Source organism: Amblyomma maculatum, chromosome 10, assembly GCF_055883805.1.
Source record: "Amblyomma maculatum isolate TAMU_Amacu chromosome 10, ASM5588380v1, whole genome shotgun sequence".
NCBI lineage: Eukaryota > Metazoa > Arthropoda > Arachnida > Ixodida > Ixodidae > Amblyomma > Amblyomma maculatum.
The window spans coordinates 17,990,697-18,017,487 of NC_139353.1; the positions used below are offsets into that span (position 1 = coordinate 17,990,697).

A 26,791-nucleotide genomic window follows, 5' to 3' on the forward strand; every position below is an offset into this window, starting at 1 on the left:
GGACTGGATCGATGGACGGCGAATTAATTTTCAGCCCCTGGGGAGCTTCTAATGGATGGGAAATAGCAGCCAGAAATATTTTTACACTATATGCTTGCATAGAAAATTAGCTGTTGTCGCTTTTGTTGAAAACCACGAATTCGCATTTAACAGCAGAACGCTATGAACCCTGCAAAACCCCATACCAGCCACCTAAATGCCTTCTCTTCAGTATTCATCCTAAGGCTGTCAACAATGCCTTAAGAATTATTTCTTTACGTTATATGGGCGGTTGCCTGCTGAAAATGTATTTCACTTACTCTGTTAACTTCAATTTTTAGTTTGTTGACATAATAGGAAATACTTCACCTAAACGTGCAAGGTATCCGTCATGCTCTACTGATGTCACGTCAATTATAAGGTTTAATACCAGTTCAGTCAATTCAGTTCAGTCGTTCAGTCGTGTCCGACTCTTCGTGACCCTATGGGCCATGTCAAGCCACGCTTTCCGATCTCTCAGTATCTTCCTAACATCACATAACTTCACCTGCAGCGCCTCGAGGATGCCATCTAACCATCGCGTTCGCTGCCTACCCCTTCTCTGGCGACCCTCAACCTTTCCCAACATCAAATCTTTCTCCAGCGACTCCTCTCTTCTCATCAGATGACCAAAGTAGCTGAGCTTTAACTTTAGAATTTGACCCTCCAATGAGCAGTCAGGGTTTATGGTCGACAATATCGACTTAAATACGTCTGCTGGGATAACATGCTGTAAAAATAACACTTTCTGTGATATCATTATTTGTTATGAATGTGTGTCACGAAGACGATCATTGCGCACGCAGTGACATTGCCACGCGTCCGGGTGCTCCCGAGGCATAAGCAGACCTTGGGTGCCACTTAAGGTCGCGTACATGCGCGCACCACCCTTGGATGGTCCTTGAGGCAGCTGAGAAAGTGGAGGTGCTGAACGTTTCCCTGATGTACCATGCAGAAGGGGAAATAAAACCCTAGAGCTTTAGAACTGGGCAATTGAACCAAAAGCTGATAATGTAACCTTATCGCTGACGCCATCCCAAGTAATTATCGCCACTCTGTGAAACAACGTGCAGTCACAGGTATTAAGCAACAGTGAGCGCCTTACGTGATTTCCTCAGAATGAGACATAATGACCGCATCAGTGACAGCTGATGTTATTGCATGCCAGCCGACTAAGTATTCCTCGCACAATTTAAATTTATTTTCTAACTTGCCGCCTTGACCTAAGGCAAAGGCAACTTTGTTTTGTGAACATGCGCGGTCTCCAAAACTAAAACCTACCTTGTTACAACGTTGACATAGAGAGAGGCTGAAACTTTCAAACAACAATTTGAAGCAAGTCCTAGTTACAGATATATGTAACCGTTAAATTAATAAGACTAACATTTAATGGCAAGAAAACGGAGACAGGTTACCCTTAGCCTTCCGACCACCCCTCATGGAGTGTTCCTAATAAGTGGAATCGGTTTCAAATTTTAATTTCCTCAGACCTAGAGATTTGTTTTTGTAACCCACGTTTTTTGCCGTCTTCCAGTGAATCAATTCTTGAGCTAATGAACAAGCCCAACAAAGCCAATAATTCCTTTCCGTGTTTGGCATGCACTCGTTATTAACGCTTTTGTTTCATCTCTTACTGCATTCAGCATAGTTTGGTTTGGTTTGTAGGGTTTAAAGTCCCAAAGCGACTCAGACTACGAGAGACTCCGTAGTGGAGGGCTCTGGAAATTTCCACAATCTGGGGTTCTTTAACGTGCACTGACAATGCCCAGCACCCGAACATTTCGCCTTCATCAAAACGCAGCCGACGGCTGACGGGCTCGAAACGAGCACTCCGGTACAGTATCGGCCATCGCAATCACTACGCCCCAGCGGTGGGGCACATTCAAAATATTACGTGCATAAATACTGGCCGAAGTTACAGTTTCTCGCGAAATCCGATGTGTTTAACGAAGAAAAATGCATAATGCCGAACTCGCTAGTAAATAATAATCCATTTTATTTGAAGCCTATATGCTGCAGCCTATGGAGTGTAGAAGGTTTTGTGGGAACTTGTAGCAAAACCCTTTAACTCCTGCTGCCTTACTATTTGAACGAGACCATATGAAAAGAAATTAGTGCTGGCGCGATGCAAGAATTCTGCAGACTCGCGAATCACATGAACTACATGACAACACTTGGGGCTATGACAATGTCAAACGCTCTCAGGTATAAGCTACACGCAACATAACTACTAAAGAAAATTTCAAGAGGATTGCCAACGTGGGTGAAGGCAAAAGTTATCTTGAACAGCGATGCCCGATTCCCAAGCTTCCTCCTGTGGTGCGCGCCGCCCCGCAACTAGTAGCGTGAGGCCCTCTGCACCCTTTCTGCTTCTATGACGACGCCCTCTCCTCCTCCTCCTCTGAAATGCCTGGTGCACGGGGTCACATAGTGTCGTGAAAGATTAGGGCATGTCGGTAACTAGACCAGCCTAGCATGCCAATTAGAGAGCCAAATGTATGACATTAACTGGAACGCTGCACGAAGAACAGCTGCGTCACAGTTTTGACACGAGATTCTAAATCTGATGCCATTTAGGCGTCTATTAGTGATGTCGTGAGATCAAATGGCCCACCAGGGCGACAAGGGGGGAAATGTCCCACCACAGAAGTATCTGTTGGGCTTGTGCATGCCCCTGTTCCATTCAGTGGCTGTGTGGCTTGACAGCGACTGGCGCATTGCAACTTTGAGACCAGTGAGTCAGGAATTATGTGGAGCGAGTAGCAAGGCATGATGAAACATTCGTCCTTAATTAGCTGTCGTTGCGATATATTACACCCTCATCAACTTCATTTTCCTAATTACCACATTTATGGTAATTACTTATCACTTCCCGCCTCGTCAGGCCAATTCATACTCATTTTGGCTATATGTTCTGCGTTTTTAGAAACATAACCTCAAGAGTAGATTCAACAGCCGCCACTGAGCGCAGTCGGTAGAGCAGTGGACGCGAAATTTGGATGCCGTGGGTTCAGACCCCACTGGCGGCATGTTGTTTCTCTTCTACTTTCAAATCGTTTATCACCATGATTACAGCATTATTTCACGTGGACTAAAGCTAAAACGTCCCATGTACTTGAGTATATATAGACGAACGATGTGCGCAACATTGTCTGAATGGCAGTACCTTCGGTAACGGATTTGTCTATGTCACGAGATTGTCTTCATAGCTTGTTCATCATACGGTGCTTGATGATGTATTTTAGTGTCATCTGTGAGTACACTGCGGACACCTCGGATTTTCTTTGTAAAGGCATTAATACGGCTTTAACATTTAAAAAGCCAAAATTTTCCCAACTTTTCATTCTGACGGGGCAGCAACTTGAATCCCTGTTCTGTCCCCAAGTTTTACAAGAAAATAAAGCCGGAAGCAAAGTTCAGTATTACCCTCAGTGACACATTATTGATATTCCTCACACTTTATCTCCCACGTGTCTTGCATATCTTGTATTTAATGGTGCTTTAAACATTCCTGACATGGTAATCATCATCCATCCAGGATAACATTATTCCTCTTTTTTTTTATCCTTCAATACTCTGCAAAAAAAAAAGAATATTATGGCTAGTGCTGCCCTTGTCGGCGACTTGGGGCTGATTGATCCGGCCAATAATTCCCTTCTTTGAACCTGTAGACTGAATGCAACCCGAAATGAGCCTTTCAATCGGAACATTTTCTGCGTTTTTCAGTTATGCAAGAATTTTGATTAAAGTTTTGTCTTTTACTGCATGATCTTGGACTGCTGAGTGGAACTCTATTGCCCCGCTTCACCATTAGGGTGTGTTGGGCTACCTGGTGTAACATATAGCGAGGCGACACAACGAGGGGAGAGAAAGTACACAAAAAAAAAAACAACGCCGAGCATGGGATCATGCATCTGAGCGTGCACTTCCTCCCCCGTGGTATCACTTCGCTATGGCAGTATAAGACCTGCGCAACTGTTTCATCCCCTTATCGCACTCACTTTAAAGCGGCGATGTCTTTTTGTGGCGATGATACAAGCCGTATTTTGGACACAAAAGGACTATAAGCATCAATTTCTGATCATTTCAAACTTTCACAGTGTACTCTGCTTCACAACAGAGGCAGTGAACGGCGAACATCTCGCAAAAACGTGGAAGCTCCCCTACCACGGAGCTCCACTTGCGCAAGTTTTAAGCTTCCGCTGACCTCCGAAGGCGAGACGATCGTTATATCGCATGGTGCCGTGGCGAAGAAGTCTTCCGATTTGTACTTTCCCTACTGCCTGTACTTTGCCCCGTCAGTACAAGGCCTCACCGGCGCGGCTTGCTTCTTCTTGTTCTGGCTGTCTCCTTGCTCCTATGATCGGATCCGGCAATCAGCGATTCAAAATTGCGGAACAGCGATAAAGTAGAAACACTAGTTCGCGTAATATATTCCTTACGAAATCGCTCCGGTCGCCTAAGAACCCGCTGATGTCTACGCCGATGCATTCAAATTACCACACTTCCTGCTTGCGCCCTTGCCTTATACTCCAACATTATACCGTAAGCATGCCGTTTAGTGCGATCGAGCACCTCTGTGTTTAGCATCTGCGTTGGAGACTGTATATATGGCGAGCTCTTCGGCGTCCTTTGATGCAGAGGAAACAAATAGAAGCCGGCAATGACCGCTTATATTAGTTCTCTGTCTCCAAACATCACTGTTTACGGCAACGAAGCGCTCCTGGTACAGGCAATACTGGTACCGGCGGCGTTATGCGAAGGCAGCTACCACCAAAGGTGGCACTTACACACTGTGGTTTGAGATGGCGTGTTCTGTGAGAATCGGATGCGCACACATTTCCAGTCGGAAAATACCACCAGCGTCAGGAATTCGTTAATGGGCACTAGAGTCAGCCATGTTATTTCTCTAAGCCGATTTCCGTCGTCTCACCACAGCCGTCATAGCTGACAGTACCTGCGACAGAAAATGAATGTCGCGAATAACGGGCAAGCATTATAGTTGTTGCTAACAGGGACTAATACAAGCAGCCCTGAATAACCTATATATAGGTGCCTGAATGTCTCCTATATCTGGCGTCTGATTTTGTTTTATTCTTTGTTTTCTTCCCGCCTTCTTTATTTCTTCATAAGCAGGTTATTCTGCCAGCTAACTCAATATGTGTGTGAAGCAATAGTTAGACGCTTTTTTACGGCCAGGACAAATTTTTATTTAACTACGAAGTTCCTAACAAAGCTGTATAGGTTTCCGTTGTGGCCATATGCGCTTGCGCTTGGGTGGAGTGGATGCCAATGAGTAATTACTTCCTTATTAAAATTATCTAGGGACTGCTGGCTCACTGCTCAACAGCAAAGGGAGCAGAGAAATTATTCAGGAAAGCGCATTGATTGTCAAGCTCACCATAAAAACGGTCAGTGCTAGTCGTTATGAGCGAAACGGTTATTTACGTTGAGGTGTACATCTCGTGTTACTATAGAGCAGGTTGAAGGACAGGCTTCCGGTTATTGTTGTTAAAATGCTGCGTGTTTGTGGAGAAGCTCGGGCTAAGAACTGCGGCTTAGCGCTTTGAGCTTCAATTCAAAAGATCCATCCCTGAATTACTTTTTTCTTAATACACATTAATGATCTGCCATTGTTCGTGATCACTTCTCAATGTATATTATATGCCTATAAGATACTACAATATAAGATACTACATCTTATATGTGCAGAATTTCTTTACGCGCACATCTATAGCATCATCATCATCATCATCAGCCTGAGTATACCCACTGCAGGGCGAAGGCCTCTCCCATATTTCTCCACTTAACCCGGTTCTGTGCTAGCTGCATCCATTTGACCCCTGCGAACTTCTTAATCTCATCCGCCCACCTAACTTTCTGCCGCCCCCTGCTACGCTTTCCTTCCCTTGGAATCCAGTTTGTTACCCTAAGCGACCATCGGTTATCCTCTCTTCGCACTACATGTCCTGCCCATGTCCATTTCTTCTTCTTAATGTCCACTAGAATGTCGGTAACTTGAGTTATTTCTCTGACCCACTCTGCACGCTTCCTATCTCTTAATGTTACCCCTACCATTTTTCGTTCCATACCCCTCTGGGTTGTCCTCAACTTAAGTAGAACTCTCTTGGTTAGCCTCCACGTTTCAGCGCCATAGGTGAGTACAGGTAAGATGCAATTGTTATATACTTTCCTCTTTAGCGATACCGGTAAGCTGCTAGACATAATCTGCGAGTGCTTGCCAAATGCGCTCCATCCCAATCTTATTCTTCTTGTTATTTCCTTTTCATGGTCCGGATCTGCGGTTACTACCTGTCCTAAGTAGACATATTCGCCTACTACTTCCAGTACTTCGCTACCTAATGTAAATTGCTGTTCCTTCCCGAGGCTGTTGAACATTACCTTAGTCTTCTGCATATTGATTCTGCATCTATAGCATATGATGAAGTAAACATAGCACCCTGAGGTCGAAACAAGCGGACTATTAATGGCTATTATTGCCTCTAATTTAGTTTTGTCATCATCTCACCTCATTATAAGGCTTGATCTCCACAAATTGTTCTTGACTGTCCCATTATATTTGATATTGATCATGCGATCTTTCTTAGAATACACCTTGACTGCCACTTAAAATTGCACATCACTCATATCAACTGTCTAAATAGATTGATTTGGTTTATGGCTTTAACGTCCCAAAGCGACTCAGGCTATGAGGGATGCCTAAATAGAAAAATGACATAAGGGGTCCCACTTACGTACGACATTGCTTTAACTTACACACACTCATTGCCCTCTACTACGCTTTCAACCATAGCCACATTACCTATTTCACTTCTTCTTAGGGAAACACCTATAGAACACGGATAGAACCGCTTCAACACATACAGAATCTAGCCATAGTCATTATTGAGCTCAGTAACTATTTATGCAGGGTGCACTCTTGTTACATGCTCATAATATGACTGGAGTCTCATCCATGATTCACTATTCTCTTGGCATTCTTCTCTTTAATTTCTGTCGCTTCCCAATCCGATAATTTATAGTATCAATTTCGTCACAAGAGTTTCCCTCGTTTCTCTTTCCAATACAATTATCACTACCAAAGCCTAGAATTAATTACGAAAAACTGACAGTTAATTCCTCTGCTTAATTTTTGTACAGTTAACTACCTTTTAGTATAAAGCAATCATCTAAAATTAACGCTTTCAAACGTAGTATTCTTACTGTTCTTCAATCAGGGTAAATAACTGTTTCGTTGATTAGAACGTGCCGAGCGCTAACTTGAATTGTTTCCCTCTATTTACACCGTTATATAGCATGTGCTCTAATTATGCTTCTTGTATAGTTGCATCACCTTGCCTTCCTGTGTGTTTTAAAAATTTCGTTGTGAAACAGTTCATTTTCGTCCTCTCTTGTTTGTATGTTACCCTCTTTCTGCAAAGTCATAGCAGGCGGACCCCTTTGCAGCCGTTGTCTTTGGGACCTCCTCCTGTATTTATTACAATGTGTACGTTGTGCTATGATTGATTGTTTTTAATATCGTTCCATTCTGAACGTTCCTATTTTTTTAGTTCTTACCAAACCTGACACGCAGTTCCAATCTCGAAGGAACCAGAAACTGCGTACTTATAGCATAGTTTTTCCTTTAATTCTTTGCAGTTCCAGTCTCGAAGGAACGAGAAACCGCGTACTTAGAGTATAGTCCTTCCTCTAATTCTTCAATTCAAAACTTTCTCGGACTCCCTCATCACAGCACCAGTAGAGGTACGGGCAGCTCATTACTGCCCCCGATTATTTTACGCATATTGGCTAATTCAAGGTGCCAACATTGGTATATGCGGGCTGGTAGCAGAATTCAGTGCATTTTTTTTTTTTCATTCGTCAATAATTTTTTGTCGAGTGAATAATGTGTGTTTGCAATTATAGTGAGCATTAGGCTCCGTTTACCTAGGTTCGTGCTGTACGTTCTTTCCATTTGGTTCTGAAACGCCTTATATGTATTTGGCAAATATATTTAAATGATCATACGACTTTAATGTTTCTACAGTTTCCATGGGTAAACGATCACTGGCATAAACTGCGAATCTTTGGCCATGTGGCAAGCTGCTTTAGCCTATCTCACAAGGCGGTGACGAAAGAGAAATCAGTTCAGTTCAGTTCAGGCGTTCAGTCGTGTCCGACTCTTCGTGACCCTATGGACCATGTCACGCCACGCTTTCCGGTCTCTCACTATCTTCTTAACATCACATAGCTTCATCTGCAATGCCTCGAGAATGCCATCTAACCATCGCGTTCGCTGCCTACCCCTTCTCCGGCGACCCTCAACCTTTCCCAACATCAAATCTTTCTCCAGCGACTCCTCTCTTCTCATCAGATGACCAAAGTAGCTGAGCTTTAACTTTAGAATTTGACCCTCCAATGAGCAGTCAGGGTTTATGGTCGACAATATCGACTGATTTGATCTTCTGGCAGTCCAAGGAACTCTTAAGAGTCTTCGCCAGCACCACAATTCAAACGCGTCAATTCTTCGGCGGTCAGCCTTTTTCACAGTCCAACTCTCGCATCCATACATCACAACTGGAAAGACCATAGCACGGGTTATACGGATCTTGGTTGGCAGACTAATGTCTCTGCTCTTTACTAGGCGGTCAAGGCTAACCATTGCTCTCTTTCCCAGAAGCAGGCGTCTCCTAATTTCATGGCTGCAGTCTCCTTCCGAGGTAATCTTGGCGCCCAAGAACAGAAAATCTGTCACAGCTTCCACTTCTTGTCCATTGATGCTCCAGGACTTGATAGGGCAAGACGCCATGATCTTCGTCTTTTTAATGTTCAGTTTAAGCCCAAACTTCTCACTCTCTTCTTGTACGCGCATCAGAAGTCTCTTGAGTTCCACTTCACTTTCTGCCATTAAAGTGGTATCATCCGCATATCTAAGGTTGTTGATACGTTTTCCAGCAATCTTCACTCCAGCTGAAGACTCGTCCAGACCGGCCTTCCTCATGATGCACTCTGCATATAGGTTAAATAGGCAGGGCGACAGTATGCAGCCTTGCCTCACCCCTTTCTCAATCGGAAACCAATCAGTATGACCATGCCCAGTTCTGACTGTGGCCTCTTGCCCTTCATACAGGTTCCTGAGGAGACAGATGAGGTGAATTGGAACTCCCATCTCTCGGAGAGCTTGCCACAATCTGCTGTGATCTACGCAGTCAAACGCTTTCGCATAATCAATAAAGCAGAAGTAAATGGGTTTCTGGAACTCTCTTGCTTTTTCCATGATCCAGCGAAGGTTGGCAATTTGGTCTCTAGTTCCTCTGCCCTTGCGAAACCCAGCTTGCACGTCCGGAAGCTCCCGATCCACATACTGCTGCAGCCTACCTTGCAGGATTTTTAACATCACCTTGCTAGCATGCGAAATAAGCGCGATCGTGCGGTAGTTGGAACAATCTTTGGCACTGCCTTTCTTTGGAATGGGGATGTAAACTGACCTCCTCCAATCCTGTGGCCACTGCAGGGTTGTCCAAATCTTTTGACATAATGTATGCAGTGTGTTAACAGCGTCGTGGTTGAGGTTTTGAAGCAACTCAGCTGGAATACCATCAATTCCGCTTGCTTTGTTCTTAGCAAGGCTGGCTAAGGCCCATTCAACTTCACTCTTCAGGATGCCCGGCTCGAGATCAGTAATCACAACCGTCCTATGTTGGGATTGCACATCCGGGTCCTTCTTGTACAGTTCTTCTGTGTATTCCTGCCACCTCTTCTTTATCTCTGAGGCTTCAGTGAGGTCCTTGCCTCGTTTGTCCTTTATCACGCCCAGCTTAGCACAGAAGCTTCCTTTGATATCTTTGATTGTCTTATACAGAGCTCTTGTGTTTCTTAATTGGCTGTTGTCCTCAACTGCTTGACACTGTATGTTCAGGAAGGCATTCTTATCTCTCCTTGCTATTTTCTGAAAATCCGCATTGAGAACCTTGTATTTTTCTCTTTCCCCCATACCTTTTGCCATCCTCCTTTCCTCAGCTATTTGCAAAGCCTCTTCAGATAACCAGTTTGCTTTTTTGCATTTCTTTTGCTTTGGAACTACCTTAGTAGCAACTTCTTGTATTATATCACGAACATCAGTCCACATCTCTTCGGGCTCTTTGTCTTCTAGATCTAATTCTTGAAATCGATTCCTCACTTCCACAGCATATTCTAATGGAATCTGATCCAGATCATACCTGAAAGGCCTTCTAGTTTTCTGCGTTTTCCTCAATCGAAGCTTAATTTTGGCAACAAGAAGCTGATGATCGGTGCCACAATCGGCCCCAGGCCTTGTTTTTACTGCTTGTATAGCGCTTCTCCATCTCTGCCGGCAAATAATATAATCGATCTGATTCCTGTACAGACCGTCCGGTGAAATCCATGTGTACAGGCGCCTCTTGTGCTGTTGAAAATGAGTATTCGCTATGGTCAGGTTGTTTTCTTGACAGAACTCTACTAGCCTCTGCCCAGCTTCATTTGGCTCACCAAGACCGAACTTGCCTGTAATTCCGGATATTTCTTCACTCCCGACCTTAGCATTCCAGTCTCCTATGAGAAAAACGACGTCTGATGATGGGGTGCGGTCTAAAAGGCATTGTAGGTCCGCATAAAATCTCTCAACGTCAGCTTCTTCAGCAGCAGTGGTCGGTGCATAGACTTGGATAACTGTTATGTTGAAAGGGTGACCTTGGATCCGAAGTGAAATCATTCGGTCGTTTTTGGGGTTGTACCCTAGCACTGCTTTGCCCATTCTTCTGTTTACTATGAGAGCGACCCCATTCCTTCTCTTGGATTCGTGCCCACAATAAAAGACATAATGGTCGCCGGAGTTAAATTCTCCCATTCCGGTCCACATGAGCTCGCTGATACCCAAGATATCAATGTTCAATCTGTCCATTTCTCGCTTGACGATATCCAGTTTACCTTGCGTCATAGATCTTACATTCCATGTTGCTATGTGATATATCTCCTTGCAACATCGGACTTTCCGGTCGCTTCCCGACACATCCACAACTGAGCGTCCTTTTGGCTTTAGCCCAGCCGCTTCATTCGTCCTGGAGCTACTAGGAATCGCCCTTTGTTCATCCCCAGTAACATGTGGGACGCCTTCCAACCTGGGGGGCTCATCTTCCGGCGCCATATCGATAATGGTATTGTGACTGGCCATAGGGTTTTCTTGGCAGGAAATACTGGAGTGGGTTGCCATTACCTTCTCCAGTGAATCACATTTTGTCAGAACTCTCTGCCGTGACCTGTCTATCTTGGGTGGCCCTACACAGCAGAGCTCACGACTTCATCGAGTTTCGCAAGCCCCTCCGCCACGACAAGGCAGTGATCCATGAAGGGGGAAAGAGAAATACAAATATAATATTACTTTATATTACAAAATTCAATCCTCAATTTGTTGTAGCCAACTCAGACCTTTTTTATGGCCTCGTTTTGCTCGTTATGTCTAAATTAGAGCTTCACGTGAATATTCCTTCAAAATTTGTTCTCGAGCGCAATAGCATTTCATGCCCTGTGTGTGGAGAATCCGAAGATGCATTAGCGAACCTGAGGATGCCACCGATGACCTTAAGATTTTCTTTCCATCTTTACTTAAGTGAAGGGCTCGGAATATTATCAAAGATACTACGCATCGGCAAGCACAAGAGTACACTGGAATCATAAGCGGTTACTGAAAAATGTAAAGAACGCACTCAGGCACCTGACACCAGATTTCGGTGTGGTCTCAGGCTACACTCTTGACGTTTCAGGGCATTGTGCAGTAGCGTCAGTTCTATTTTTCAATCCATAAACTTGACCGTCTTGAGTTGTACAGAAGAGACCGGCCCAAACCCAACTTCGTCCTGTGGACGCTTGAAAGCCAAGCAACTGTACTTCGTTATATCATTCAACCAAGGATCTGTGTGGAGTCTAGTGACTTCAGGGTAGATCTCTAAATAAATGTGTCAGTCACAAAAGTATTTGCGGGTATTGATATATGCCCGTGTGTTTCTAGAGCAAGTGCCAGAAAGAAACAAGAAAATGGCTCAGGAGTCTCCACAAAGAAGCAGCTTCAGTGCAAGCGTCGATTTTATTCCGGTGGGATCGTAGCAGAGTTCGTGACCGCAAATAGAAGGTAGAGAGACAATACTCGTTCTTGGTCCCCGTCGTCATCGCCTTATCCACCAAGTGCAGAACCCACTTTGATGAGAGGTGTGATGATAGAGCGTAGCGTCGGGTCACCGGGCTTGTCATCGTACTGGATGCCCTTGCACTTGTCCCCTGACCTGAACCCCACGCACACGGTGCCCAGCAGCTCGCCGGCGTAGCGCTGCAGTACGCTGCTTGCGAACTCAGCCGTCTCAGGCGGGCAGGCCGGCTCAACCGCCTTGGCCACACACACCTCCAGCTTGCTGTACTGGCTGCGGAAAGCAGGGCAAAGCAACGGAGGGAGGCAAAGGTTAGAGAGAAACGGAAGAATCCCAGGTATAACCGACATTCCCTTCGAGAAATGTTAAGCTATTGAGTAAGATTAATGAAATCACAAAAACGCAGCAAGCCGGCTACAGGCAGTAATAATTAACAGACCGCAGTCAAACGCAGAGCGGTGCCTACGTAGAAAATACAAATTTTCCCATTTTTTATGTTTCAGAGTATGAAGTCCTTGATGGTTTGATAGAGGGCTCCGCAAACAACTTACAGCCTTAACTGGACTTAGGAATATCGCATATGGCTGGTCACTTATGAATTAGTACATGCGACCAGCATGGACAGACTGTAATATTCTACATGCTATTAAAACCAAAGGCTGTCGGGTTTTTCCCTAGCAGATGTTATTACAATAGATGCAAAAGAAAAAGCAATACGCTCTATTGGTGTCCAACGAACCTATAACATCCGCGAGTCGAGTGCCGTTCGTTGTCTCAAAAAATAAAGTTAGGCCATGCCTTCGGAGCAAATTGTGTTATTTAGGCAATACTGATTCCAAGGTGAAAGCAGGCACAAACGATATTTCAATAACGGTGCCGAAGCAGCAGCACAATCATGTGGTGCATCGTAGCACGGCGTTTTTGTGCCCCAATTATTGCAACAATGGCAATTGAGCAAGCAAGAGGTGGTTAACGTCGCACAAAGGCGTGTACTTACCAGCAGGCTCCTCCGATTCTCTGCTTGGCAGGCAGCCTTGAAGCCACATCCAGATCTGCCGTGGTGGCCTTGATGCAGGCGTTAAACTGGGAACCCACCTTGTTCAAGCAGGGTGCGTGCTTGATATACTCTGCAATAACAGCCATGTTCGTCACTCGCTGGGCATACTGGCATAGAGGTCGACAAAATATTTTGTCAGAGTGGCTGCACTTTGACAGTTCGTAGTCTCTGCAAAACGCAACAATCGCTGATGGATTTCTCTGTTGATTTTCATCGCCTCCATTGTTCTATCATAAATGTCATCGTTGTGTCTTGCCGTCCGGGAACTAACCGCGAAGAATTTTGTAACCACACCACTTCTTTAATACCTCCAGGAGGCGGTCTTTAATAAAATAAATTGAAGTGAAATGAAGCAACGCAGAACATTACAATCTAGGTACCATCTACACATTGTTCGCAATTGCTTTGAAATTGCAATTGGCAATTGCAATTGCGGAAACACCTTAGCTATCATCGGTGCACTTAGCAAACTGGAGATGACTAAGCACCAACATTAACATCGGTAGACAAGAAGGCTTCACTTTCCTGAATAAAGTTTTAACTAGAATATTTGTCTTCCTCAACTCTAGTGTTGAAATGTCAACTTGCCCTACGTTTTGTCCGTGAACTGAGGCATTCACCTCCCTGGGTTCGACTTCAGCCTTTTAGCTTATCTCATTATCACAAATGCTGACAAGCTTGTACCTGGCTGCCTCTGAAATGAAACTTATTCAGAAGTTTGGGCTGTCGCTTAAAGCCAATTCTGTCGCTTCCTGCATCAAATCTAATAATTCCGTTGAAATTAATAAAAAAATTCGAAAATTTCTCAGAATATGACGAATAATAACTTGGGAAGAAAACTCCTTATTGAACGACTGCATCAAAACAGCCGGATAAGAGATGAAGCCACGTAGAAGCAGAGGCTTTCGTCCGATTTCATTATGTAACTAAACTGGAATCAACCTTGAAGCCCGCAACGCAGGCCAAATGGGGATAGCAGCTAAGTGTGATATTTTTCGAGGCCATTTTCTATCTCATACATGCTGTGTTCAGCACGAACACAACATTACCGCAATAGAGACGAAACCTTTATGAAGATTATCCCTCTGTCAAGTTTTCTCATTCACATCATTATGACCATATCCCCGCTTCTCGGCATCACCACCATCAGCCGGGCTGATTTTACTGCAAATGAAATGGTTCTCCTGATGAGCTTCAATTATTACTGCTTCGCTTTAGACGAGGTCGTGCTTTTCCAGCAAATTTCCTCAGCGTGTCACTCGATTTCAGCCTGCGACCAAAACCGTTTACTTTTCCTTTTCTGCCACATTCAATATCCCCGCTTGTCACTCCTTTTCAATCATCTCTATTGCCTCTTCTTTATTTCATCTTGAATATCCTGAGCTCCCGTTTCCTCGATATTCCCCGCTGTTCCCTTTCTCCAAAATATACAGTCATAACTTTTCTTCCGTTCCTCGATTCTTGCTGTGTTCTTACCATGGTTTCCGTTTGACCTCTCTTAACAATATTTCCAGTTCTGACTAATCAGAATATGTCTGCATATCAGATAACCGAAATGAACCGCATATATCTGGTGATTTGTTTTGTGCGGTCATTACATGCAGGGCGCCCTAGATGTATGGTTTTGACTGTACAAAGCAAAAACAGCTCTTCCTGTGCAAGATTTATATCACATATCTGTCTCGTTTTTCAGCGACTAACACGCCAACACACACCGCGACCAGTTCAAATCAATCAAATAATAGGCCGGCAGGAACATGGCGATGAACAAAGAACGCACAATACATTGTCTCAATAACCAGATGCTCACGCCCCGTTCATTTACGGGCTCTCGGTTAGCACTGGACGACTGTTGAAGGAAAACTGGAGGACTCGGACGCTATGTTATGTCCGTCGCAATTTCCTGCTCGAATCCTGGCGCGTGTCCAACCCCGCTCAGCACTTATATCTAACCGGTGCTTCTCAATGCGGACGTTCGCATTCACGATAGAGTTCATTATCCCTCGGATGTGTAGGATTGTGGCAATTGCTGGGGCAAACAAACACGCATCTTGAAAAACTTCCATCGGCAACATACCATAGGCAACGTATGTTCTTCCTTCCTCGTTTGTAAAGAAGTAGCGGTAGGGCCGAGTGAAAATGGTTTATCTTTTCCGCGACCTTGTAAGGCTGTTTGCGAGCTAGCGGTCGACACGTGCCGTTGGATCCCAGCTGTTTTCACGTCCCGTTGAGGTCGCGCCACACGGAAACATTTAGCAGTTCACTCTCAGAAGGCGAATTCGGCTAAACAATTGTGCAGCCATAGATTGTCGAAACGATGCAAGAGAAAATGCCGCATTCCTGTCTGGGAATATACTTGTCGCTCCTCCTCGTCACCCGTCATGCACTACGCCCCAATAAAAATTTGAGCTTAAGAACTCCGAATTCTTGCACAGGTGCCTGTCTAGTAAGCACATCGCTACATCGCTAAAGACTGCCTACAATGTATTGCGTTAATGTTTAAAAGTATATCCAAAGAACTATCTTTCTTATACGCCTTCAAACGTTTATCATCATATAGCATACAATTATAGACAAAGAAGCACGTCACTGAGACCTGAAATAGTAAAAGACGAATAGAGATCACTAGCAAAGTATGCCAGACTTTAAGGAAGCCCAGGGGAGCATGAAACTGCATAACGTCTAAGCGTATTCTCGCTGTGAATGACACCTCTGAAAGAATTACATCATCTATGCGGTATTTGACGGATGTCTGTATTGTGTGTCGAAAAATGGTTAATGAATGTCACGTCTTCTGTTTATAAGCCGATTTAACCCGAATTCTGTCATGGTGTGCCACTTGTAGGATGGATTTGAATATTATAAGTGTGTTCAAGTATGTATTACTAAATAAAAAAGCGTACTCATTCGTTATATATGAATAATAACAATGCATAAGGAAGTTCAATATAGGTATTTAGCCCTGACACTGCGTCTGATCGTTCTTGGGCCGCACGCATCGATGACGTGGTACATATAGAGCTTAGTAGGGCACTCAACTTTATCCAAAGGAATTTGAGATATTCGCATGTCCAGTTAAAAAACACTACCTATCTAAGCAACGTTCGACCAATAATGGAATACGGCTGTGTGCTATGAGACCCTTCGAAGAAGAAGCTTGTTCAGCACATAAAAAACATTCAAAATCGTGCAACCATATTTTTCTTGGAGTGGTTCAGCACGAGGGGTAGCGTAAGTGCCATGAGGGGTGAGCTCAGATGGGCCACTCGCCGTGGAAAATTAAAGCTTAAACTAATATATTCAGTATTCTATGAAAACACTGGTGTTAATAGAAGCAATTATCTGAAAGGCCCTCATTATGTTTCCCGGCGCACTGATCACATTCTTGAAATGTGAAACTATTATGCACTGATTGGCACTTACGCAAATAACTTCTTCGCTAGCTCGATCTCGGAATGGAGCCGATTGACAGGAGCGTGTGTGCCGTGTTAATGAAAATGACTTTTTCTTTTCTATGTTGTAACCCCCCTGCTGTAACGCCTTCGGGCGCTTCGGGATAATATCCGAACAAAGAGTTAAGAATATTATCCTCGTACAGTCCTTCCAGTATAAAGGCATGGTCAAGGCCTGAAGGCGCCACTTCATATAGTGCGCCGAAACGGAACACTTGGGTGTCATATTCTACCATTTCTGGCGCCTCACCCTTGTGATAGTCTGTGGAAGTGTCACAGCGCTCCTGGATCTCCTCCCTGATGTCGTCCAGGAAGACGGTGCCCACTCCCTGAGCGATGCTACTGGTGCACTTCTTCAGATAGGCGCGGCTGCAGGCTTCGGCTTCCATCTGAGCCCTGTGCGTTAATAAAGAGGCCGCAGCAAGAGACACGTGTCACTGAGTCAACAGTGAATTGCTCTGGTCGGCACGCCAATACCCAGAGCAATTTTTTTCAGTTAACACAGCGCTCGACATGTAGATGAATTTATCCGTCGCATTACGCACTTATAATATTTTATGTTATCTGCCACCTGCTTTTAAACTTTCGGTATTTTCATGTCTAAGAATTGACTGAAAGCTCTGGGCAAAGGGCCAGTGTTGAAGAACAGAAATTTTGTGAGTGCATTACTGAAAGTCAGCATAGAAGACGAGCCAATTCGTCTATGTGTACTATGTTGTAGCAGGATAGGAGAAGCAGAGCAGAATTCGTCCCTCTCAGTGGGCAGCACTAATGTCTACTGAAAGCTGAAAAATGAGCCAATGAAGTGATGTTACTTCTGGGGGGTCAGATGCGTTCTTTTCTTTTTACCATGAGGCGTGCATATTTTGCAAATCTAGTTATTTAATGACACCTTCAATATAAAATTTCTGCACGAAGCATTTCTTTTGGGCTGGATAATGGCTGTCCTGCTTCTCAAGATATTTACGCCGGTTAAGAGACGTTCAACGTTTTCCGTCGCTGGTGGTTCCGAGAGCTATGAACTTTCCAAATCATTTAGTAAACTGTTCTTGTGACGGCGCGCGTTCCCTTGTCGATGACAACATCCCAGTTGGAAAAAACTACAGAAAGTTTTCTGTTGTTACGACAAAATTTATGTGCTGTTTTTGACGGAAAACCCGTTGTGACAACAAAGCGTTCTGTAGTAACGTCAGAAATTTCTGTAGTTACAACAGAAAAGTGCTACAGAACTACAGACAACAGAAATATACTACAGAAAAACTACAGAACTACAGAGAAGTACTACAGAACTATAGAAAAATCTGACTTTTACGACAGAACTACGGAATATTTTGTCGTATTTTTGACACAGTTCTGTAGTTTTTTTTCGACTGAGCATGGGGGCCAAGTACACACCTTTCGTAGGTATGTGGCCGGTGTCGAAAAAAAAAGAATCGCTGAGACTGAAATGTTAGGCTCCAGAGTTGCATGCGCATTGCAGGCATCGTTTTCAGGCTGTCGACGTCACACATTTCCAAAATTATGAAGGCAGATAACAATGACAATGAAAATGCGGAAGGATGTCTTCAGTTAGACAAAACCAATATAAAAAAAAAGGCAATCGAACCGGTAAAAGAAGGTTCCATCTCATGCTAATACTATTTTAAGCAATATTACAGGAAGGTGAGCGCTTCACGACTTTCAAAAACTCTTGCGCTAACTGCGGTATTCAGTAAAAAGAGTAACGAACGTGCAAACAATGAAATAAATATCGTACGTGCTGGCGGTGGTCTCATGTCCCGTGGCAAAATAAAAACAACAAATACAAATAGTGGCCTCTTTTCTCAGTGTCCAGGAAACTACTAAACCTTGCAAAACAAATAATAAATAAAATTGACCTCAAAATTACCTCATATGTTGGACAGAGAGAGGGAAAAAAATCAGGAGCTCGTTTTAACATTCAAGATTATCTAGCCAACCATCACTGAAACCTGAGAAAGCATGGTAATATGCATCCTTCTTGTTTCATTCGTCGTATTGATGAATGTAAGGAAGTGGCGCAAGAAAGATAATTGGATCACAAATTATGAAAAAAACACGAGTAACCAGTCGGACTTGAACCCGCGACCCGTGTACTGTTGGCTTCATTGACACCTCGCTTGGGAATGATGAACGAGGAAGGGGAGAAGAAACAGATAAACACGGGCTTATATAACGGAGCTACCAATGCGTTCCCACTTCAGCTTGCCGTTTTAAAAAATTGGGATAAACGTGTATCCAGAGTACAACGTGCGAATGGACGTGAAATAGAATGCAATGAACTGCCCTGATAAATTAGCGACTACATAGAGTCGGTCAGGGCCGAGTCTCCCGCCCCTTGCGCACTATCACAACCCGGCTTATTACTAGTGTTCTAAAGCTCCACTGTCTCCTGCAGCTGCAGCAACCGGCAAAGTTAATATTGCCACTTTCACTCCCACCTTCCTCCCTTCCCTTACGGCACGGTTCAGGTGTCCACAGAAACAAGTGTGGCAGATACTGCACCTTACCCTTCCTTTGAACCAATTATTACTATTATTATCCATAATTTCGAGAGGCAAACAAGGAAGAGAGGTGGCACGTCAATGTAGAAGTTTAGAAGTTGCGCGTACTTGCAGAATACTGCGAGGTCCGTCTCGCTCTCCGGCACTGTGTTTCGACTGGTGAACACGAACAGATCGGCGGCACACCTGTCCAAGGCATGAATGTCGCACTCCTCCTCGGTGGGAGCTGCCGCGCTTAAGGCGAGGGCGGCTGCGTTGACCGAGATAAAATTGGTTCATTTGAAGTGGACTCCAGTTTATAGTTTACAGTGAAAAAAAAAGTGAGCACAAACCCCGCTCTTTCTGCAATTTGCTTTATGTATCGAGATCGGGAACAAAATGTGCCACTCAGGGCTTGGCCATTAATTAGAAACAATAATAAATATTGGTGTTTCTATATATGTGTATAGTTTTATTTTATATACATATATAGTAACGTGTTTGCAGCACGTAATTCAATCAGTTTCTTCAGCTAGCTCTCAAAAAAAATCTTCCTGCATACTTTCTTCGCTTTTAACCTGAGAAAGAAGAGCTACGGCCTCATAGAATATCTCTTGGCGTATATGTGAGCCGCCACTTCACTATGTGCAAGATGGCGTACAGCGTTGAAGCAGGTTTACAAAAAAGTGAACATTTTTCGTCCATCTCCAGGCGCGCTTTAAATTACGCCTCTAATAGCCCGCATAAGCTAGAAAATAAAGGTGTTGAAGGGTCAACTGCATGATTAACCAGAGGTACGGCTGTGACTACGTGGAATGCGAGTTTACCTGATGTTGTTCAAAAATAACACTAAATTTCTTTTGCATCTTCACTGACACAGACTGACAGTCAAGAACAAAGTTACTCTTTTTGTCTGTACGAAACGAGCTGGGTGATAGTTTATGACGACTGCGATCAATTAGTTGGAACTTTTAGAATAAACTCCTTCAGCTTTCATGCTTAAAACGCAGGCCTAAGATGAAAAGAAATAAGAAACCGTTTACTCACACAAAAGAAACAATGTAGCGAAAACGCAACGTAGCTCCATGGCAGGCCAGTAACGGGATGGTATACACAACCGAACGTGTCCCCGAAGACTTGTCTTGGACGATGTCTCAAAGTAGCGAAAGTCGCCACCGTTTATATATAGGCATGTCCAGGATAATTACGGAGCCGGCCGTGCGTGTCACGAGTGCCCAAAGCTGTTGCATTTCGACGCTCCTTAATGTGATTCTCGTGTATGTTTACTGCTCTTCGAAGAGACTGCATTTGTCTTCCTTTAGTTTACTACTTTAGAGCGCAGCTTCTGCCATATAGTACGTGCCCGCGTGAGGGAGAAAGGAGAACCGTTTACATAAGGAAAATAAGGTGTCCCCGCGCCTTCTCCACCACCACGCTGTCGCTGTCGCTGTGGGAAAGCGGCGGTAGCAGTTGCCAACGGCGGATGCAAGAATTATCTTCCGCCAACACCTGACACAGGAAAGAATAACATATCCTCCAGAGCTTGGGCAGCCAAAGGTTAGGTTTCATAACTAAAAAGTCATCTTTACAGCGACCCTGGAGTTATGATATAATTTCACTTGATGCCATTTTAGGCTATCTTCTATCAAATTGTTGAGTCTCCTCGGAGGAGGAGGAGGCACAATGACCTCCAAAGTTTCCACGAAACAATGCTGTTTCCAGCCTTCTTTTCAATGCCGCGGACTGCAAGAACAAAAGCTTGTTTCTTCTCCTTGCAAAAAAACCAATAAAACTATAAAGTATACAGAGTTATCGCGGGCGTTATTTGTGCTTAACACCCACGAGGCCATTTCGTGAAAAGGCGCCAAACAATCTCATTTCTAGACGCTGCATCTCAAAGAGGTCTGAGTTGAGCTACGGCCAGGTGCTGATGTGGCGGCGTGAAAACATAGCGTGTTGTGTGCGGTCTGATGCTTCTCTTATTCAACGCTTTAAGCTTTGAATATCTTTATACAACTCCGAAAGTTTTTCGCTGCTTTTTTGTCTTCTTTTAACCTATAAAAGCCTTAATGATATGGCGCGCATGTGTGGGGAACTTATAAGGGGACCTCGTCTCCGTCTGAAGAAGCCGGACTTTTTGGTGCCACTAGGCGTATACTAAGCACACGATCGGCTATCCACGCCTCTCGGCTCATAAATATATTCTGCCACTACGATTAACCATTGGTCGTCCTTGCCCAACTCGCAGGATGAAACCGGCGGCTTGATAAAGCGGGCTATCACCGATGCTTAGCGGAGGCAATAATAGTGAAGAAAAACTTTTTAGGCTGAGTTTCTTCAGCTGCTCTTCTAGCATCCTTTTGCTTTTTCGTTTTTTTCTTCGTTTTTTAAATGTTCGGTTCAAAAAGGATTTTTTTTTTTTTGCCATCCTAAACAAAATTCGACGGCAACCCATGAAGTCCTTTTTTTGTAAAGTTTCGTTTTGCAGTGCACTATATTCGCCAGTTATTTAACTGGTCTCAAGAACAATTCAGACTTATTTTGATTTTTTTATGTGCAACAGAATGATGCAAACTAAGGTACCGAAGCTGAGACATCGAAATGAAAAAAGTTCGCGAAGTCAGCAGTTATTTAATACCTTCTGAAGAAAAAAGCCGACGTATCAAGAAATTCACAAGGACATACTGGAGATATTATGAGGAGCACTGCTGCTCATGCAATACTTAAAAAGTAAGTTGCCAACTTTAAGAGGATCCAGACATCAATTGAATATGCTACATGCAGTGGCCGTTCCTCAACAACATGCATAGATGAAAATGACAACACGTGCAAGACAGCAAGACATTTTATTGGCTGATCGACTAGCCACACAGCAACATATTGCAGAATGTGTGTGCGTATCACTGGAGAGTGTTAGCCATATTCTAACACAGCTTCTGCACAAAGTTATATAAGCACAATATGCACAAAGTGCCGGCTGACGGATGCCCAACCTTTTGACATTACAGAAGAAGCGTCCGAGAGAACTTCGCTCTGCGGAAATTTTGTAACTGTTTGAAGCTGCTAATAAGAATCTTCTGCAGAGATTCTTTGCAATGGCTGAAACTTGGGTGCACCACGTTTGTCATGAGTACAAAGAAGACTCAAAACAGTCGAAACATCCTACCTCCCACCGCCAAGAAAGGCAAACGTGGTAACATACGCTGGCATGGTGATGGAATCATTTTTCTGGGATTTCAAGGTTGTCAGACTTTCTTTATAACTCCTCCAGAAAGGTAGAACCACCAATAGGGAACATTATGCAACTCAGATTCATTGTCTGGAGGGAGCAATTAGGAAAGCATAGTACAGGACACTCCGGAAAAAAGTGCTCTTTCACCATGACTGTGAGCCACTCTACACACGGCTGTGGCGATGGCTGCACATCACTCCAGTGCTTTCCAGCATCCGCACTATTCCCCTGACTCACTTCCCTCGAACTATCATTTATTCCTACACATGGAATAAAAAAAAAGAGTTGTAGAAGTTGTTGTTTTTTTCTGAGGAATCGGCTATGTACGCCATAAATGCCTCTTCGAAGAAACATTGACACACTCTCCATTGTCTTCATTGCATTGACTTCAAGAGCATTGACACACACACACACACACACAACACACACATTGGAAGGGCACAGCGCAAAAAGACACGAGATGAAAGAAAGAAGACGTACACACGAGCGAAGGCGTACACAACACGCACACACACACACGCACACATACACACAAATATGTGTGTGTGTGTGTGTGTGTGTGTGTGTGTGTGTGTGTGTGTGTGTGTGTGTGTGTGTGTGTGTGTGTGTGTGTGTGTGTGTGTGTGTGTGTGTGTGCGTGTGTGTGTGTGCGTGTGTGTGTGTGTGTGTGTGTGTGTGTGTGTGTGTGTGTGTGTGTGTGTGTGTGTGTGTGTGTGTGTGTGTGTGTGTGTGTGTGTGTGTGTGTGTGTGTGTGTGTGTGTGTGTGTGTGTGTGTGTGTGTGTGTGTGTGTGTGTGTGTGTGTGTGTGTGTGTGTGTGTGTGTGTGTGTGTGTGTGTGTGTGTGTGTGTGTGTGTGTGTGTGTGTGTGTGTGTGTGTGTGTGTGTGTGTGTGTGTGTGTGTGTGTGTGTGTGTGTGTGTGTGTGTGTGTGTGTGCATGCGTGCGTGCGTGCGTGCAAGCAAATACAAAATTTCTACACAAGGTCGCTACTTCTGGGTTTGGCCATGAGCTTTTCAGACGCCCTCGTAAATGGTTAACATCGGCTATTAGTTTTCAACGCTTTTCAATTTATATTGACTTTTTCCCCTTTGTGCAAACTCTCATAAGGGAACAATATGGGACAAAAAAAATAGTTGGGGCTTCATTAGCCCGTACAACTTAAGCAATGTTAGGCCACATTTGCTGACATCTCGAGGAAAAATTAACATATAGACACCAAAACGAGGCTAGAGACGGCCAGAATGACTCACGTTGAAAAGGAACGACGGAAAGATTGCTTAAAGACGGGACAGACAATGAAGGGAAAAAGACATGCGCTGTTGACAGCACACTGGTCGTGGCTTGAGCTTGTAATTCACATTGCGTTCCCTAAGGCAAGAACGTTTTCCTGGGGTGTCTTGAAGGTCGTCTTCGGCCTCCGTGAAGCATGTAGTAGTGAAGATAGCATGGGGAAGTGTGCTACATGAAATGTTAAGGGGGAAAACGATTGCGCTCCAACTGAGTACCGTCCAGTCAGCATGACCTGAAGTTAGAACCATCGATGTTTGCTCCACAAATTTATTTACGTCTCTGCGGCTTTAATCAATTTCAGTATTGTGAAAAGCTGCGAAATCTTGCTTCTAACAGTTCGGTTGAGAGCATCTTACTACAAACGTTAAAATTCAGAAAGAGTCGTAATTTAATGCTTCTAGATATTTACCACGTCGAAGCAAGTGCAGCGGCAGACCGCAGAGTTTGAATCATGCTTTTACTGGAAAATTATTCTGGCATATTACTTACCCAGCATAATGGAGGTTTGGTACACATAGAAGTAAAATCTATTTTTGCGCTCCCAATTAAAGACAGCAAGCATTTTCATTTCCGTCACGCAACGCGATCGAAGAGTTTGAACCCCAAAGTGTGGATGATACTCTTCTTAGTGCGAATACATAATTAGTGCGAATACATTGAGCACCTTACTCGCATCTGAAAGGGCGGTTTTCAGTCCTAAATGGCCGACTCGCGTCCATTAGTTGCTTTATAATTTAGAAGTGGGTGCTGTCCTAAAACCTTCGACGCGTTTTTGCCATGGTAAGGCCATAATTAAGTAATAGATGGCAAAAAAAAAAATTTGCGCCCCTTGCTGTCCTCACTTCAGCCGCGCACAATTCCAACACGTGTACCAATGACTACACCAATGACTACACGCTTCCTTGGTCTATAAACTGGTGCTGAAAGTAGCTCTCTATATTTCCCTCATAATACGGATGATGTAAGGAGAAAAGTTTATTATTTATCATGACAATGCGGCTGCAGATATTATCAACGGACTGTGTCTTAAGAAACTCGGCATCAGCAAGAAAAAAAAATAATTAAAATTAGCATCGAAGGAAGGAAATGCACAGTAACTGCCTCAGACTCAGTGGGCAGTTTATCCACACCATGAAGGAAGGAACCGATAGTAGACTCGAAAGTAACTTCAGCACCTGGGGTTTTTAATACTCCGAGACATCGCAAAGCACACTGGCGGCTTCTACGTTTCATCTTCGCCAACCCGACTGCCCCATCCGGGATTTGATGGAAGCGAAGCAGGCTAAGCAGCCCATTGCTCCACCGCGGCAGGTCCATAGGCAACACGATAATAGAAATAAAGAAGTACAGTCGATTGCAAGCCCTATCATTCGTAATTCTGCAAGTTATTGTAAAAAACATTCATTACAAAGGTCATCTTTGCTTCAAAGGAGTGTGTGTACCATTCTTGGCATTTTTAAATGCTTGCACATGCGAGATTGTCAATGTTAGTTACAACATCCCACGGAATGATACCGCCCGAAGGCAACCCGAGCATTTACTCACCTAAGTGGCTGGCAACAAACATCATGCACTCGCTGTATGCCTTTAAAACTTGACATTTCCAAATTCTTCGAATTTTTTTTTTTTACTTTTTACCTTATTATGAGAATCAATAACGAAATTTATCAGACTGTGGTTAACGAATCTGAATCGGAAATAATGAGCCTCCTAAAGTTTTTTCATATAACTGTGTAAAATTTTTGTTAAGCTAACTTACTCGGTCTAACGGTTTTGTCTGAAACATACCTTACGTGTATAGAAAGGAAACCAGCGAAACAGATGCAGGATAAGAGCAAAGAAGGCACGCACCACATCACTGGACTTGCAACTGATTTATTCCGATGAAGGAATACTCACTTTAAATGAATTCCGTGCGCAGACATCTTACAGACAACGCACTTCACGCACCACATGATGAAATGGCATTTATAATGATAAACACTTGCACTCCTTTTCAGCGATAATCACTGACGGATCACTTACGCATTTATGCTCACTCTTTTTGATCAGGCTCACGTTTAGATTTCCCCCGTCCTGTAATTCTAGCGGTGCAAAAAGGAGGGGGACATTTGCAGTCATTGACATGCAAGTTCTTGACATGTAAGGACATGTAAGTTCTTGACATGTGTCAGTGCCCAAAGTTGTTCGGTGTTGCCTCAGGCGCACATTTAAGCATTTAAGCTCTTGTCCTGCGTCTGTTTTCGCCGGTTTCCTTTCTATTCAATATGAACAAATAACCCAGCAGTTTACTCTCCTGAACTTATGTATTTACGTTCCGTTTAGCATGTTTTGTGTCAATTAGTGGTATTGTTTCAAACTTAACGCCCCTCTGCGCTTTTCGTCTTTGGATGAAATAAACAAAGTTACTATTTTGTGCGGAAATAATCACACTGACAGTGTCGCCCCCACAGCAGCTAAACTCAGGTCGTATTTCTATTCTCAGAAAACCCTTGAGAATGGTACTTTGAAGCCATACGGAACTTGGAGACAGTTAAGTACACCCTACAAACACCTTGCCACATTAAGAGTACAGTGCGCAAACATTCTTTGACGCCTGTCGTGCCCGAGTGAGGGCGATGTGAAACCGCCTTGGGTCTGACCTCGATTCTTTCTCTGCACGTGCCAGACACAAGAAAGCCGCGCTGTTTGCTTCTGCACCACGCCTATTTTTGTCTGCTATATGCGTTCTATGTAAGACCTCCAACTCGCAAACGGCTCCTGCAAGCAAGTCATTCCCTCTGCCCTCCCTTGGGTGCGGCGACAACTCAAAATCAGAACTTTTGATGACTGCAAATGTATTCTCGCATTTCTTGCTTAAGTTAAAAGACGGCTTTACAATCCATTGCGAGAACCTAAATGTTTTCCCTGGGGAAGGCAATTTGCCTTAAATCATAGGTATGTCTTCGAGTCACCTATTCTATGTACTTGTAGAACTTCGGAGCATGTATTCGCTTTTTGGCTCAGCTCAACACCCTGGGGTATACACACGGTAATACCTGGTCTCAAGACTTGAGTTCGGTGCAGTGCATTTAACATGCATCT

The 26,791-nt window shown here is 43.9% G+C and overlaps 1 protein-coding gene across 1 annotated transcript; it reads right to left on the reverse strand.

The window, feature by feature from the left end:
- Positions 1-12,108: 12,108 nt before the first annotated feature.
- On the reverse strand, positions 12,109-25,274 carry LOC146175713 (uncharacterized). Its single transcript, XM_084581193.1, has 5 exons — positions 25,253-25,274; positions 19,316-19,457; positions 16,936-17,081; positions 13,174-13,303; positions 12,109-12,449 (listed from the first exon to the last, which is right to left on the reverse strand). Exons 1-5 carry the CDS (start codon positions 25,272-25,274, stop codon positions 12,206-12,208), a joined length of 684 nt encoding a protein of 227 aa, XP_084437319.1. The 3' UTR covers positions 12,109-12,205.
- Between the last annotated feature and the right edge of the window lie 1,517 nt (positions 25,275-26,791).

What these genes read in the sequence shown, in the direction of transcription:
- LOC146175713 (XM_084581193.1), bottom strand. Translation starts at nt 25,274, where the DNA reads ATGTTTGTTGCCAGCCACTTAG. An exon ending in GACCTCGCAGTATTCTGCAA is followed by an intron (nt 17,082 to 19,315) that starts GTACGCGCAACT and finishes ATTAACGCACAG; the next exon opens with GGCTCAGATGGAAGCCGAAG. An exon ending in AGAATCGGAGGAGCCTGCTG is followed by an intron (nt 12,450 to 13,173) that starts GTAAGTACACGC and finishes TGCTTTCCGCAG; the next exon opens with CCAGTACAGCAAGCTGGAGG.